General features: G+C 42.8%; 1 protein-coding gene across 1 annotated transcript in view; it reads left to right on the top strand.

Moving 5' to 3' along the window:
- LOC134542323 (tRNA (adenine(58)-N(1))-methyltransferase catalytic subunit TRMT61A) overlaps positions 1-7,694 on the top strand; it is a 186,009-nt gene extending 178,315 nt beyond the window's left edge. Inside the window, exon 5 of the mRNA XM_063386473.1 lies at positions 6,237-7,694. Within this exon, the coding sequence (XP_063242543.1) occupies positions 6,237-6,467 (231 nt within the window). The 3' untranslated portion in view covers positions 6,468-7,694. The remainder of the gene's footprint in view (positions 1-6,236) is intronic.
- The last annotated feature ends 5,993 nt before the right edge of the window (positions 7,695-13,687 follow it).

Here is a 13,687-nt window from a genome sequence, read left to right as displayed (position 1 = left end):
AAAAATTGTACCAATTTACTAACACATATTTAATGCGGAAAAACAAGCTAATACGCATATATTTTACATCAAAGGTATCACATTCCTTCTAGCATTGATGTTTATTGTATGTTCTAAAATATATATTCCATTTGAATACAGTTCTTACCCTCTACTTTTTCTACAATTGTTTAGCTCGAGGTCATTGGATGTCTTAAAATGTCCAACTAGCCAATCACATATTAAATCTAACATCATCTCTTACTTCTTACTTTGTCAGCACGCCAAAGTACAACTATTACTTTTTCTAACAGAATTTTAAAAAAAAAGAAGTAGAACCAACTGGAAGTTACGCATAGCAGTTAAACCGCGACGGCCGGCCTTCCTCGCCTGTCTCCGAGCGGCGGCAGTTGACGGCCGGTCGTTGTGACGTCACGGTGGCGGACTGCCCGGCAGTTTGCACGACATGACTTCCACCTGAAGTACTACAAACCAGCGGGCAACTGCTCGCCGCTACTGCCGTCAGCGGAACAGCGTCCTAAGAGGGTTCACGGCAAGGTACGAGAGCCAGACGTGATTTGACGGCTCGGTGCAAGCGCTATACACATTTCGGAACTCCGCGGCTTCTGTGCGCATTGCGACACCCTGGCCGACAGCCACCTATAAGCATAGCAGTGTCAAAAACCGTCCTGCCTTTTGCAAGACAGTCCTGTTTTTATTTTGGCTTGGGAGGGGGGGGGGGGGGTGAAGAAAATATTTCATACAGATCATGAAATATCCCTTTTTCGTAAGATTTACAGCTCTTTTCTTTTCACATAAAGAACCTTAGATTTTTTTGTTATTAGTTATTCTCCTATAGTTAATTTTATAATGGCGCGAATAACTACCATATTATTAGAAATTAATTACACTCTGTTGAGGTATGCTTAGTTTAAAACCAAGATCTACATATACCGTAGTAGGTATTTGATTTGTATAGCACATATGTAGAGACCTGAAAAATTCACGGGTTCATTTCGTGTTGTGCTAAAATTCAAATAATTAGGCCTATACCTTAGTGCTGCTTCTGCCATTGGTTCACTGTTAATCTGGAGGACTGAGGGCCAATTAGAGACCCTCACTCATTGAAGTGTCGAATCACAGACCACCCAGTCGAGACGACTCACAAGTCAGCAGCCAGTGAACAGTTGGCATTTGCACGAGTGTGTAGAGGATATTGGAGTATATCCTGAAGGTCATTAAAAACGCGAATTTTTCCTGTCTCTACACATAGGCTATAGTTGAGGACATAAAATTTATCGCGAAAATATTTCGAGACCAGCTGTGTGTTTAAACTCAGTAGCGTCGACTGTGTTTCTTGATTGGTTTAATTTCTTTCAAGTAGGGCAATGGCTTCCCTTGCAGACGACCGCCAATCACATGCAAGGAATTCGCGGGCATACATTATTGCAGTCTAATATGGCTTTAATGATAATTTTTTTTTTAGTGAATTATGCCTGTCTGTCCCTAGCTACAATGTAACATTTGTCTCACGAGTTTTTCATACATCACACCTTGGTTTTTTTTCTTCTGTTTTTGTTTTTACAAAATGTCAGCCTTTTCCAATAGTAAATAACGACTGTCGAAGACAGTGCAACAGGAGAACCTTTGGTTTCAAAATGTCTTCTTTCATCTTGGTTCCCGCCATGAAAACTGAGAAAACCTTTTATTTAAGCTCAACATATTCACTTACAGTGGAGGTGCGGTGGTTGAATGATCACAACACTCACTCCCTTGGAGTGGATCCAGTGGGGGCGAACCTGGATTATTATCATCATACTTGTCATTCTTTCAAATTAAGAAAATATAACTTGTTTCGCTCAAATGTTCTATAATATTTGCTTAGTAACTTAAAAATTATGTTTTTTTCTTTTAACTCTCCACAACCTTTGTTTGAAACCTTTTTCGCTTAAACGCCTTGATTCTGAGAAAAACTGTGTCAAACAAATATTTAACCCTTTTCTCCAAAATAAAAAAAAAACTTCACGTCCGATTTAAAAAAAAAAATTAGCACCATTTGTAAATTTACTTTGATACGTGTCCCTCTTACTTGTGTTTGAAAGTGTGACCATCCTGACCTTCTAGCGCTGCACGGGTCCGCCACCGGCCACGGGGGAGAAACTCTGATTACCGAGACTGAGACCTAGTTTTTTGAAGTAGTTATGGGCCCGTCCGCTAGATAGTAGTTGCTGACATAAATACATTAATTTATTAGGAGAAGTAATGTATAAGCTATTATCAGGCAAACAAACCAGTGAAAATTCACTCTATTTAGGTGGCCACTAATTTTGTGGTGTGTAATACAATGAGTTTTTGCACCTCCTACGCCTTTATTTATTACATGACGGTTTATTACAAAACAGCATTAAGTATTTTCGCATCGATTACAACCAAAAAAAAAAAACGTATTAACTAAAAAAAAACTTTGTATGAGAACCTGTATTCCGATTGTTTATTTGCTGGTAGTTGTGGGTTCGCCCAACAGATAGCGACGCATGGTTTCAGTTTCCACTGTGAGAGTCGCACTTGTTTATTTCCCTCCTTGTTCTGTGCGGCCGGCCGAGTCGGCGAGGCTGGTCGCGGGTGTCCAAGGGGGAGAAGGGGCTAGTTGCGATGGCGACGGCGCCGGTCTGCGCTCTTCTTGGCGGGCTTCCCGCCGCCGCGACGCGACGCGACGCCGCTGCAGCTCGCGCACTGCAGCACGGGCCGGGAGGAGGGGGGGGGGGGGTAGGCGCCTTGGGCTAGGTCATGGGGCAGTCTCGGAGGCATTCCGCCGGCTGCGCCTGCCTCATCTCCATGGGAATCGGCCGGACGCGTCTCGTGGATATCCTGTATGGCGTCACGTCACGTCTCGGCCGGCGCCCGTCAACTGCGCGGCCAGGGTCGTCCAGAGGAGCTACTGCGACAGTCGCGTCTCTTGAGTGCTCTCGAGAATATCATTAGCCCGTTTGTACTTTGCTGATATAAAAACATAGTCTTAAAACGAAATGCGGAAACAGAACTACCCATGTTCCCCTCGGTCGCGCGTAGCGAGTCGGCGAAATGGTGAAGCTTTCCCTGAGACCACCTGGGTTTCCTTCAGCCAGGTTGTTCAGTTTGTCTGGCTGTCTGTCAGTCTGTAGTTCGGCGAGGTCCGGTTACACCTCCCAACAGATTTTTTTTTTCGAATTTTTTTTTCTGACGTGATAACGTCTTATAAATCGATGAACGCCGGCTGCACGCACGAAAAAGCCTGACTAATTGTCACGTTCCGCCTGAGCCGAGCGTGCAAGAACCGGCCAACCACCGTGCGAGAAAAATCTTCTACAATATCAAACAGGTTAAGGCGGGCTTTTTAACTAATTGTTCGTGATTGTATTTAAACAAATTATTTAAATGAAATTTGCAAAAATGGTAAATAATATTTGAAAATTATAAAGTATGCAATTTTTCATCAATGGTTTATCACGTATAATTATCGTCCGTAAACCGACTTTACAGACAAATTTTTTTTTTAAATTTTTTATTTTATTTTTGATGAAGCTGTATTCGTCTCCTTGGCAACGGCTATTTCATTGTCGATCCTTCATTCGTTGACATGTAAACGGCTACTCCATTGTTGGTGCCTCATTCACGGTAACATTGAATCCAGTTTGTCTGTAATTCTTATGTCTGCCATCATACTGACACTGTAATTTTTGTTAAATAAATGCAAATTTGAAGGCTTTTGAAAATGGTTGAATCTAAGAAACCGTGTTTGGTTTATTTTAGTTGTAACTATTTTTTTTTTTTGTTTCGTAAGGTAATTTGTGAAAATATTTTATTTTCTTTGTTATTTTTTTCGACCAGCCGCTGAGAATCGCTTAGTTTAACCATTTCTTAAATTTTTGATGGTGACAGTGTACCACTCTATAAAACTATGTGACAATTCTTTATATGGTCTACGATCGCAGTTTGGCGCAAACGGTTAAGTTGATTACATTTGTTAACCGTCACCCATTTCATATAAACTCGTGCATAAATTTGACTAATGACCTATCATATACCTATATATAGGGTCGTGTACGTTTTGCGAAAAGATTTCCGGACCAGCAGTGTGTTCAAATTTTTAGCATTGTGTTTCGTGGTTGTCTGGTTTATTTCAGAAACACGTCAGCTGTCAGCACATCAATCACAAGTCACTCAATGCGGAAGCAAATGTGTCCTGAATGGCCCGGGAAAACAGGGCAATGGCTTCTCCTGCAGACGGCCGCCTACTACAAGAAAACAATCGTTAGCACGACCATGCCTTATTTCAGTCTAATGAGCGATCAGTAGGGCCATGCACATTTCTCGAAAAGATTTCGAGACTTGCTGAAAGTTAAAACACTGTAGCATCGTCTGTGTTTCATGATTGGTCGAGTTTCTTCCAGCTGCATGTCGATTGTTACTGCACCAATCACAGTAATTCGGTGCGAAAGCAAACGCGTCCTGAGTGGCTCGGTCAAATAATGCAGTAACTCTCTCGCAGACGGCCGCCAAAAACAAGGAAGAAACCACTGGTGCGAGTATACCTTGTTGCAGTCTAATACGCGTTCAGATTGTTTCGCGAAAAGTGCCTGCCCCTAGCGATCAGTTTATTTCGCGAACTATTCATGGCCTATACCTAGAAATGCTCTCGAATCTGCGATGAGCGCATCGTCTGACGTCCGCGCTGCGCTCTCGACGCACGTCGCAGCGCCGACTGGCCGGGACTCGTCGTCGTGTGCAAGCACGCAGACACGCAGACACGCCTGAAGAATGGCGTCAGAGGCCTGCCTGCGTCATCGGCACAGCTCGCTACAAGCCAGCGAAGGTCGACAAAATCTTTTCATGAAATCACAACAAAAAAAAAATTAATTATTATTTAGACATATGCAAAGCACGGTGGCTGACTGGTCAGAACACTCGCCTCTCCGGGTTCGATTCCCGGTGGGGTACTTGGAATTTTTCGCAAGTGGTAAACGTGGCGGGCGTTGCTCCCGATACCCCCAACAGTTCATTCCGTCGTTTCTCCATTCCCATCGTAACTCACCTCTAGCGTTCTTCAGGCTGGCCGGAACGATAGGCCTGTCCCTCGGGTAGGGCAGCCGGCTACTACATGAGTGTCAGATCCATTCCATCCATGCAGACCCTGCCTCGGGCGGGAAACTACATGTCGAGCATCATTTTGGGCACGCGGTACATACTGGTTTACACTGGATGACGTACTCCCATTTTATCGGGAGTGATCCCGACTCCTGTGGGGGAAGGTGCCTGCCGCTTGAGGCTTCGTAATTGTTGCCAGGCAAAATCCAGCAGGAACACGGGAAACAGTACATAGCCTCCTCCGCACCAAGGCAACTCACTACCTCCTCGTGGTACCAAGGGTGTTCGCCAAAATGATCTCTTCGGGGGAGTCCTCGTCCCTCGACATCTTGAGATGTTGCAAAGAGGTATCTGGTAAGGTGGGAAAGACCTCCCTGCGGTCAACACCTTGGCATGGGGATCAGCACTGTCGTGTACTCAGGCCGTTGGGTCCCAAAGGCCGTGGCTCATCGTGAAGAACATATGGCGTGATGGGAATGGCTAGTCTGGGTGCGGCTTTTGCTGTGGAAATTCAGGCAATCGGGCGTGAAAGAACACTTTAAGCTCTGGGGCACCGAAGCCGGAGGAATATCCGAGGGGCTCCCGAGCCGTCTCCTGTGTCCCGGACGGTGGCAACTGCCGTGCCATCTCACGGGCTGACAGACCATACAAGCCTGCAAGTGCTTGGACAATGTAGTTAGCAGTGTGGAGCGACCCTTGCTGATGCTGGTACTTCCCGTTGAGGTTTTCTTGGGCGGCCCAGGTCACATGGAGAGGATCGTACTGGAATTTGGGTGCTCTGGTTGCTTAGATCACGTCACCCCGTTGAAGGGAGGACGTGGTGAGCGGCGACATAGCTCCGGCACTAGCCGGGACAGCTAGCAGGAAGAACCGTCAAGAAACTTGCATGTGTTCTTATTCATAGACGGGGTTCGTAAGCATATTTTAACTGCTTTTTCTTCTGATTCCTCTTTTAAACTGAGGTGGTAGCTTCTTATCATTTCGAATGTGTCCTGGAACATTCTTTTCTTCTAACTTCTATCTCCGTGGCTGGTGTTCTCCGTTACAGCTGGTGGACTCTTGTTCGTGTTGTAATGATGTGCTCGCCTCCAAGAGCTCGCACGGGTGAGAACAGAGTGAGCGCTTGTTCGCAGGCGCCGGCTGCCGACTCCAGGCCGCAGACGACTCGCTTCCTGAGCGCCGTGCCGCCGGCGTCCAGTCCCGGCCACACGGGCTACCTCACCGCCGCCACGCTGCCGCCGCGGCGCGCGCGCCCGCCGCCCCCGGGGCCCCCGCGCGCCGCCCCCGACCCCGTATCCGCCCCCGAGCCCGCCCCCGACCCCGTATCCGCCCCCGAGCCGGCCCCCCAGCCGTCACCGCAATAAACACCTTCCATCGCCACGTGTCGTCTCTTTGTTCTCCAAGCTCCAACCCTGCACCATGCTCGGGGAATCCATCTAGCTTGCTACTTTCTTTGGGGGACGCACCACAACGCCGAAATACCACAACGCCGAAAAATGTCATTTCGGGACTGCCAAAAAGGTTAGGTTAGGTTAGGCTAGGCTAGGCTAGGCTAGGCTAGGCTAGGCTAGGCTAGGCTAGGTTAGGCTAGGATAGGCTAGGTTAAGTTAGGTTAGGTTATATTACACTAGGTTAGGTTAGGTTAGGTAATGTTAGGTTTGATTGTGATATTTCGGCGTTAAGGTACATTTAAGAAACACACACAAATTCATTCAGTTGTTATTTCGGCGTTGTGGTACACAGCAGTTTTATAGCTGTCGACGTTGTGGTCAATTTTGACATTCGGCGTTATGGTATTTCAGCGTTGTGGTAACGACCCCTTTGAAAATTGATTTCAGATGTTTTTTTTATGGACATTCGCCATTGCTCGGTACGTCGTATGTCATAGATGAGATGAACATACAAAACAGGACGTATGTGCAAACACATGGAAAGCAAGCCAAAATCAGCCGATCACAAAGAAATTAATTAATGAACTTAGCTCAGAAAATTCCAGGAAGCAGTCAGTAAAAAAAAAAATAAAAAAAATTACAGTGCTGACGGACACAGTGTAGCGGTCAACGATGAGACATTTGCGACAAGAACAGTGAATTGAAATAAAACAACAACTTTGGACAAAACAGCGACAAGCAGAGGATCCCGGCGATGATTCAGAACAGATGATATGGATGGCATGACGACAGTGCAGCGACGCACATGCGAATACAATGATGAAATTAAACAAATATTCTGACAACACAACGATGACAACACAGACGAACAAAGTATGCTTCTTAAGACAAAAAATTGCGACGTTTCGGGATCTGAGATGTTTCCCTCCTCAGGCGCAGACTGTTCTTCAATTTTTTTGTCCTGGGCTGATATTGGCTTGCTTTCTATTTGTTTCTACATTCATCTGTTTTGTATATTCATCTTCTTTTGTCTGTTATTGAGGTTTCTTCTGACATGCTGTGTAACGAGCAATGGTATATACCCACAAAAAATCTTAAATCATACTTGCTACTATCTGAACAAACTGTAATTATTTCCCGTGGTGAATTATACGTTATGTTATAACATATAATGTGGTTATTACATCGAATTACACGCCACGTTTAGTTATTTCATTTTCTTGTCATCATTCTTACATTTTATGTTTCAGTTAAAATATTCTCAGAAGATGATAAATAACATCTTGCAGCATTAAAAAGTCACATAAGATATATTAGATATAATAATTATGGTCATTTAAATTAATTTTTACAGCTCAAGAATAACTTTAAGTAAATTTTGTAGTGAGAATGTTTGTGAACCAACATCAAAATGCAGGATAGTTATTGCAATACATTTTCAGGAAAATCCCTAAATAAATAATAATGACCAGAAAAATAAGTAACCAACTCGGCGTGCCCAGCTTAAAATTAGAAAGGAAATAACCGATATAGCAGATAAGTGTTTCCATATCATCTTGAGTTTTGGGACCAGTCTACACAGTCACAGTCATAGCTAGAGACAGGAAGAATTCGCGGGTTCAATTACCTCTAGGATAGCCTCCAAAATCCTCTGTACATTCAGGCAAATGTCACCTGTTCATTGGATGATTATTTGTGAGTCGTCTCGACTGGGCGGCCTGTGATTCGATACTTCCATGGTTGAGCGTCTCTAATTGGCCCACAGTCCTCCAGATTTAAAGTGAACCAATGGAAGAAGCAGCACAAAGGTATAATTGTTTGAATGTTAGTATATCACGAAATGAATCCGCGAATTTTTCCGGTCTATAGTCATAGCTGGTCATGAAAACATGTGCCTGGTACGAAAATTAAGTTGCATAGACCTTTTAAAATGATTTTTGATGTGTAACATCTTAGCTCTCGGTATAGGCCTACGGCATTTGGTGAGAGTAATATCGTGAATAGAACGGAAGTCACGTGGGACGTAAATGTGTAACCACGGTGCTGCCATCTGTGGCGGATGGCGCGAACCAAAGTTCACAAATACAAAAGGAAACTATAGTAATAACGGTTTGATGAATTTTAACAAGATGAGCCGTTTTTTAATAAAATTCCTTGTCGAAAATCAGGTCCGAAACCGAAGTTTAGTTCTTTTTACAAGTCTTTTTTCACTTTCATTGGAGTAATTTCATTATATAGCTGCTCCGGCAACGAATTATAGCGACGTATGCGGAAATTACGTGTGATTATCGTCAAAAAAAATAATTGAAAATACAATATGCTTATATTTTTATCGCGCTCGACGTGATTTAAAAGAATTCTGCTCTAAATTATTGTTCTGAGTTTCGTATTGTAAGTGAATTTGCTCGGTACCGAGGTTATGTGTTACACATCTCTGGTCATTACTGGAAGACTCCGCTCACAATTTTTTTTATAGAAACGATTCTTATTTGAGCTGCTTCCATTCGAAAAAAAAGGGACAATATTTTTGCAGGAAACTTATAACTTTCAATACAACTTTGTATTGCAATCTTCGACATATACACGACAGCACTCATAGTTTGTACAATGAGAAAAATACTACATTGATACAAACCAATTACTTATTGTATGTATGCGGCGCAACCAATATTAACATGCTGCAACCAAACATTTTGTTGGCCTAGCCAAGTTTAATGTTCAACAAAATGGATTTTGTACACCTAGCACGATACAGAGTTTAGTTGACGAGAATGTTTTGTGGCGTCAACAATATTATTTCCATGGCAAAATACTTGGAATAAGCTATGTATTTATATCGCCAAATATTTTGTCTGAGTAAACAAACCTTTTGATGTGCGGAATTTCCAGGAACTGAATCGAAGATTCGCCGCTGGAGTTAATCCAGTTAACTTTTGTGCTCTTCTTGGTTTTTGTTATAGGATTTATTTAAGACAATAACAGTGAATATTTAAGAAATGCCAAAGGTTGAAAATTATTAGAATCGCATTTTACTGTACACTGTTGTTAATGTTATACGTATATATTTTTTGTATCACACTCAGATTTGGTTGCACATTTACGTGTATGATTTCAAAAAGATGTAAGCTAATGAAAAGATAGTAAACGATGGGTAATGTATTTAAATTTAATTTTTCATACAGTGCTAGTATAAAGGATAAGGTTTTATACATTATTTAAGGAAAATTAGTGAAAAATATGAAATCAGCATAAATTTCAAAAATTATTGTCATTTATTTATACGGTACAAAAATAGGTACACTGTATACATATCAACCCTTTACCAGAATCAACAATCTTAATCTTTTAACAGATAAAAAACGGCGCTTTGCTGTAAGAAAAGACATTGCACGGAGGGACGGATGTTTTCTGGACTTTCTCTTATTCGACCAGCGTAATACTTGTTTCGTATTCATCACTTTAAATAATAAACATTTATACAAACGCAATATACAGTATTTATTTACTGTACAGTTAACATATCGCACATTATATGGCGGCGCCTTTGAGGCCATCATCTTGTGTACAAAACACATAAATTTTCCAGTCGTAGCAACAAGTAGAGACCATCGCCTGTCAGTGTTAAAGGAAAATAAATTGTATAATTTCTTAACTTCGAACTTAATTGTGTTACAGCAGCTAAACACGATACGTAACGTCAAAAATGTATTGTTTTGTTAGTTAATACTAGAGCATAGTTTATAATAATGCCTGCCTGAAATACTGTAAACCTTTGGAGTTATTAAAATTAACTTCTTATAATCTGTTGAGCATGTTAGAAAGAGCATTTTATTCTAAAAAAAAAAAAAAAATAAATAACCATGCTGTGAAAGAAAACTCCAAATACGGCAAACTTAGCAAAATATTGGTGATGATCCTTGCCAACAAATGTGCATAAGGTTAAATGGTTATTGTACGGAAAATATTTGTAATGTCATAAGTACATTAGCTACGCATTAAATGTATACCTTTTTTAATGCCAATTATAAAGTCGTTATTTTATCGATGACAAGGCATTTTTTTTATATCGTTTGAGAAACATTTTTAACGTTACGCCGCTGTTTACAGAGACGTTAAGCAATGGAGCATTCAAGATTCTAGTAGACTAAGAACTAATTGGGTAATAAAACTCGTTGCTCATAAACTGAGTCGTGCCAGAGGTTGGAAAGGAATCCTCAACCGTCGACACACGATCGTGACACGACACCGCAGCGATCACAGTCACTTAGGACCGGCTTAACATTCTGTCTGAAGTGAAGTTGTTCACGTAGGCATTTAACTGGCCAGGATCTTGAAGATCACTAAACTGTATTAGCGCAGACATTAAAATGTTATTGAATCAACTTAAAACGCGTTCTGGGCAGTGAAATAAAAAGCAATGTAGTTTAATACGGCTAGGAGCTAGTTTGATGTTGTGGTTTTGAAATATTGTGCAAAACTTAAATAAATGCGATGAACTTATGAATTTTATTTTCCGGACCAGGGGATCTTTTAATTACACAAGATTTCGTAATGCTCTACTTTTTTTCTCGCTCCGGTTTAGTGTCCGAGGCTGTACCTGGCCGTGGGAAAGTGGAGCGGCGGGGCAACCTCCGTGTTTCTGTTTGGTTACAAAGAAGAGGGGCTGGAGGGGAAGGTAAGGGCAACGCCCACCCACGTTAAAGGTCTCCTCGTAACTGCGCCTGATTTCAATAAGCGTGTGTTGGTACTCCGCGGGGGTTCGTGACTGCGTGACGTCACTCCGCGGCGAGCCGAGCCGAGCCGAGCCGGCCCGAAGTGCCTGCGGCGACAGCGCGAGCCGCAGACAATGTGCGCTACTTCTCCCGTGCCATCGCCCGGCGAGCTCCGGACCTGGGCCTGTACGTAAATATTGAACTTACAATCATAACAATTTCAAACCTGCTCATCCACAAAACCCGATATTTTTTTAATTACTTACAGCTTGCATCAATATTATCCTCTTACTCGAGAGGTTTTTACTTCAAATACGCTTAGTATAGTAACCAGAGGTATCGTTAGACATATATATATAGGTGATGTAACACGTAGCGCTGCTAATGGCGTATGATTAGGCTGGTTGTTTTTTCCGGGAGACATTTTAATGGGTATTAATTTCTTTTCCAAAATTCATTCGTTAGCTGCTTGAAAAAAATTTTACTTTCAATTTTATTATTTAAAATCTCAACAATCTCAACAAAAAAAAATAATGCAAAGGTATCAAAATATTTTTCTTTTAAATCTTATTTCGCATAGGCCTACACAGCGTAAAAGATACTCGTATGTTTATATACCGACCCTTCCATAGAGTCGAGAGTTATGTAAACACCATCAGCTAGTAACGATAACGTGGTTTCTGTAGTTTATGAGCGGGAGTAAACTGGAGCTGGTTTTCCTCGCACAGCGAGTGCAGGTATCTTTACGGCTGGGCCTCGCGGGGAAAGTAAGTGCAAGCCTCGCGCGCGGTCTGGTAAATCATACACGCCTGCCCGCTCCCTGGTAGTCCGAACAATGCGACATGTTCCACAGCAAGAGAGCATTATTTTATATCCTGGCCGCAAGTAGTCCTTCGAGAGGCTGGAGATGTGCGACGGGACAAAAAAAAATGATATACTAGCAGACAGTGCTTATAGATTTGGTCCTTAAAAAGAGAAAGACTGGCTTCCCCGGTGGCCTCCCCGAGCTGTACTCGCCTCGGTGGTCCATTGTTCGAACCCGAGGACTGGCAGCGTGCCATCTGCGATCACGAGCGTACGTAGAATTTCATTTCTGTGGAGGGGTTGGGGGGGGGGGCATACATCAACTTTGCCCGCTGTTTGATTTCAAACTATTTCCTCGTGTTTGTGGGAATGATACGCCCCAAACTATGCACCCGTCATGAAGTTGTCTCTTCCTGGCGAAGTGTAGAAAGGATGAAGTTTCAAAATTCGACTGCCTTTTAAATACCTCCCGAAAGGTCGCGACAGTAGTTATAAAATTTCCACTAAAATACAGTCACTATGAGTTTTGAGAGGTAACAATAACTTTACATGGCGTGGAAATGAAGATAAAGGTGTAAATCAAGTGCCTTGAATTCTTTTTTTTTTTAATCGGTACCGGGTGCCTAAAAATATTTTGAAAACAAGTGTTTTTGCCATTTTAGCTCTTTTAAATTACAGTTTGAAAACTAAATGCGGAAACAGAACTATCTATCCGCCCTCAGCGCACTGACCCTACTCGGGTACCCAGACACGGAGCAGAGGAATGGTGAGTGTGACTGGATGTCGGGCCAGAAACCTCCGGGTGACTAGCCTCGTGGAGAGGGGAGGGGGTGGTCGCACCTACTTGGCGGCGGAGCCAACTCCGAGACTGTCCGGCCCAAGTGGTTGGGTTATTGCATTTCCGTGGGCTTGTTTATTGTTCTAGGGCAATATCCTGCGGATATTTGACTGCGTGTTTTAATAATTTTTTTTTAAATATATTATAGATGGACGATTCTATTAGGATGTATCTGCCACACAACCCGGAAACTGTAGAATCATTCCTGTCGCGAACAAAGAGTCCGGTGCAATCATCACGCCGTGCATCTTTTCTGACAGTCATGGCATTTTGTGTCGTAATTTCGAGGACTTCGCAACCAATCCGACTCTTTGCCTCGACCAGATTTACGTTGGAAGAAATATTGAAATATTTGACGGTGGCCATTTTTTACACTTTTACGCGTGACGGTCCTTGTCGCCCGAGCTGAGGAGACGGACGTGGGTCGCGCCTGCCGTCGGTCACTGCCAAAACTCCCGTCTGGCACCCCTTCCCCCCTCATCGACCTGTTGAGCGTGACTCACGCCACCACGTGAACGTTCTTCACCTTCACCGCCGAGCTGGGCTGACCCCGTGCATCCATCGAGCTGTTGAGAACACGAGCCAGTAACTGGCCATGTTAGCATATTAGAATTTTCTACAGCATACGTAAATAGTCCAAGTTACACGATTAAAATTATTCACCTAATCGAGCTAATAATTCCCTTCCCCCTCCCCCAAAAAAGAATAGTATGTTTGATTACGTTTTGAATTATCAATAGTATGGTTATTAAGGATTGCGTGACAAAAATTTGTAGCCACAAGCAGCTAATAATTTGATGCAGGGTGGACGTTTCAAAACTTAGAAAATAATGCCTATA

Source organism: Bacillus rossius (assembly GCF_032445375.1).
Source record: "Bacillus rossius redtenbacheri isolate Brsri chromosome 4 unlocalized genomic scaffold, Brsri_v3 Brsri_v3_scf4_2, whole genome shotgun sequence".
Lineage (NCBI taxonomy): Eukaryota > Metazoa > Arthropoda > Insecta > Phasmatodea > Bacillidae > Bacillus > Bacillus rossius.
The sequence above is the reverse complement of the archived record's forward strand: the minus strand, read 5'-3'. Positions and strand labels throughout refer to the sequence as shown.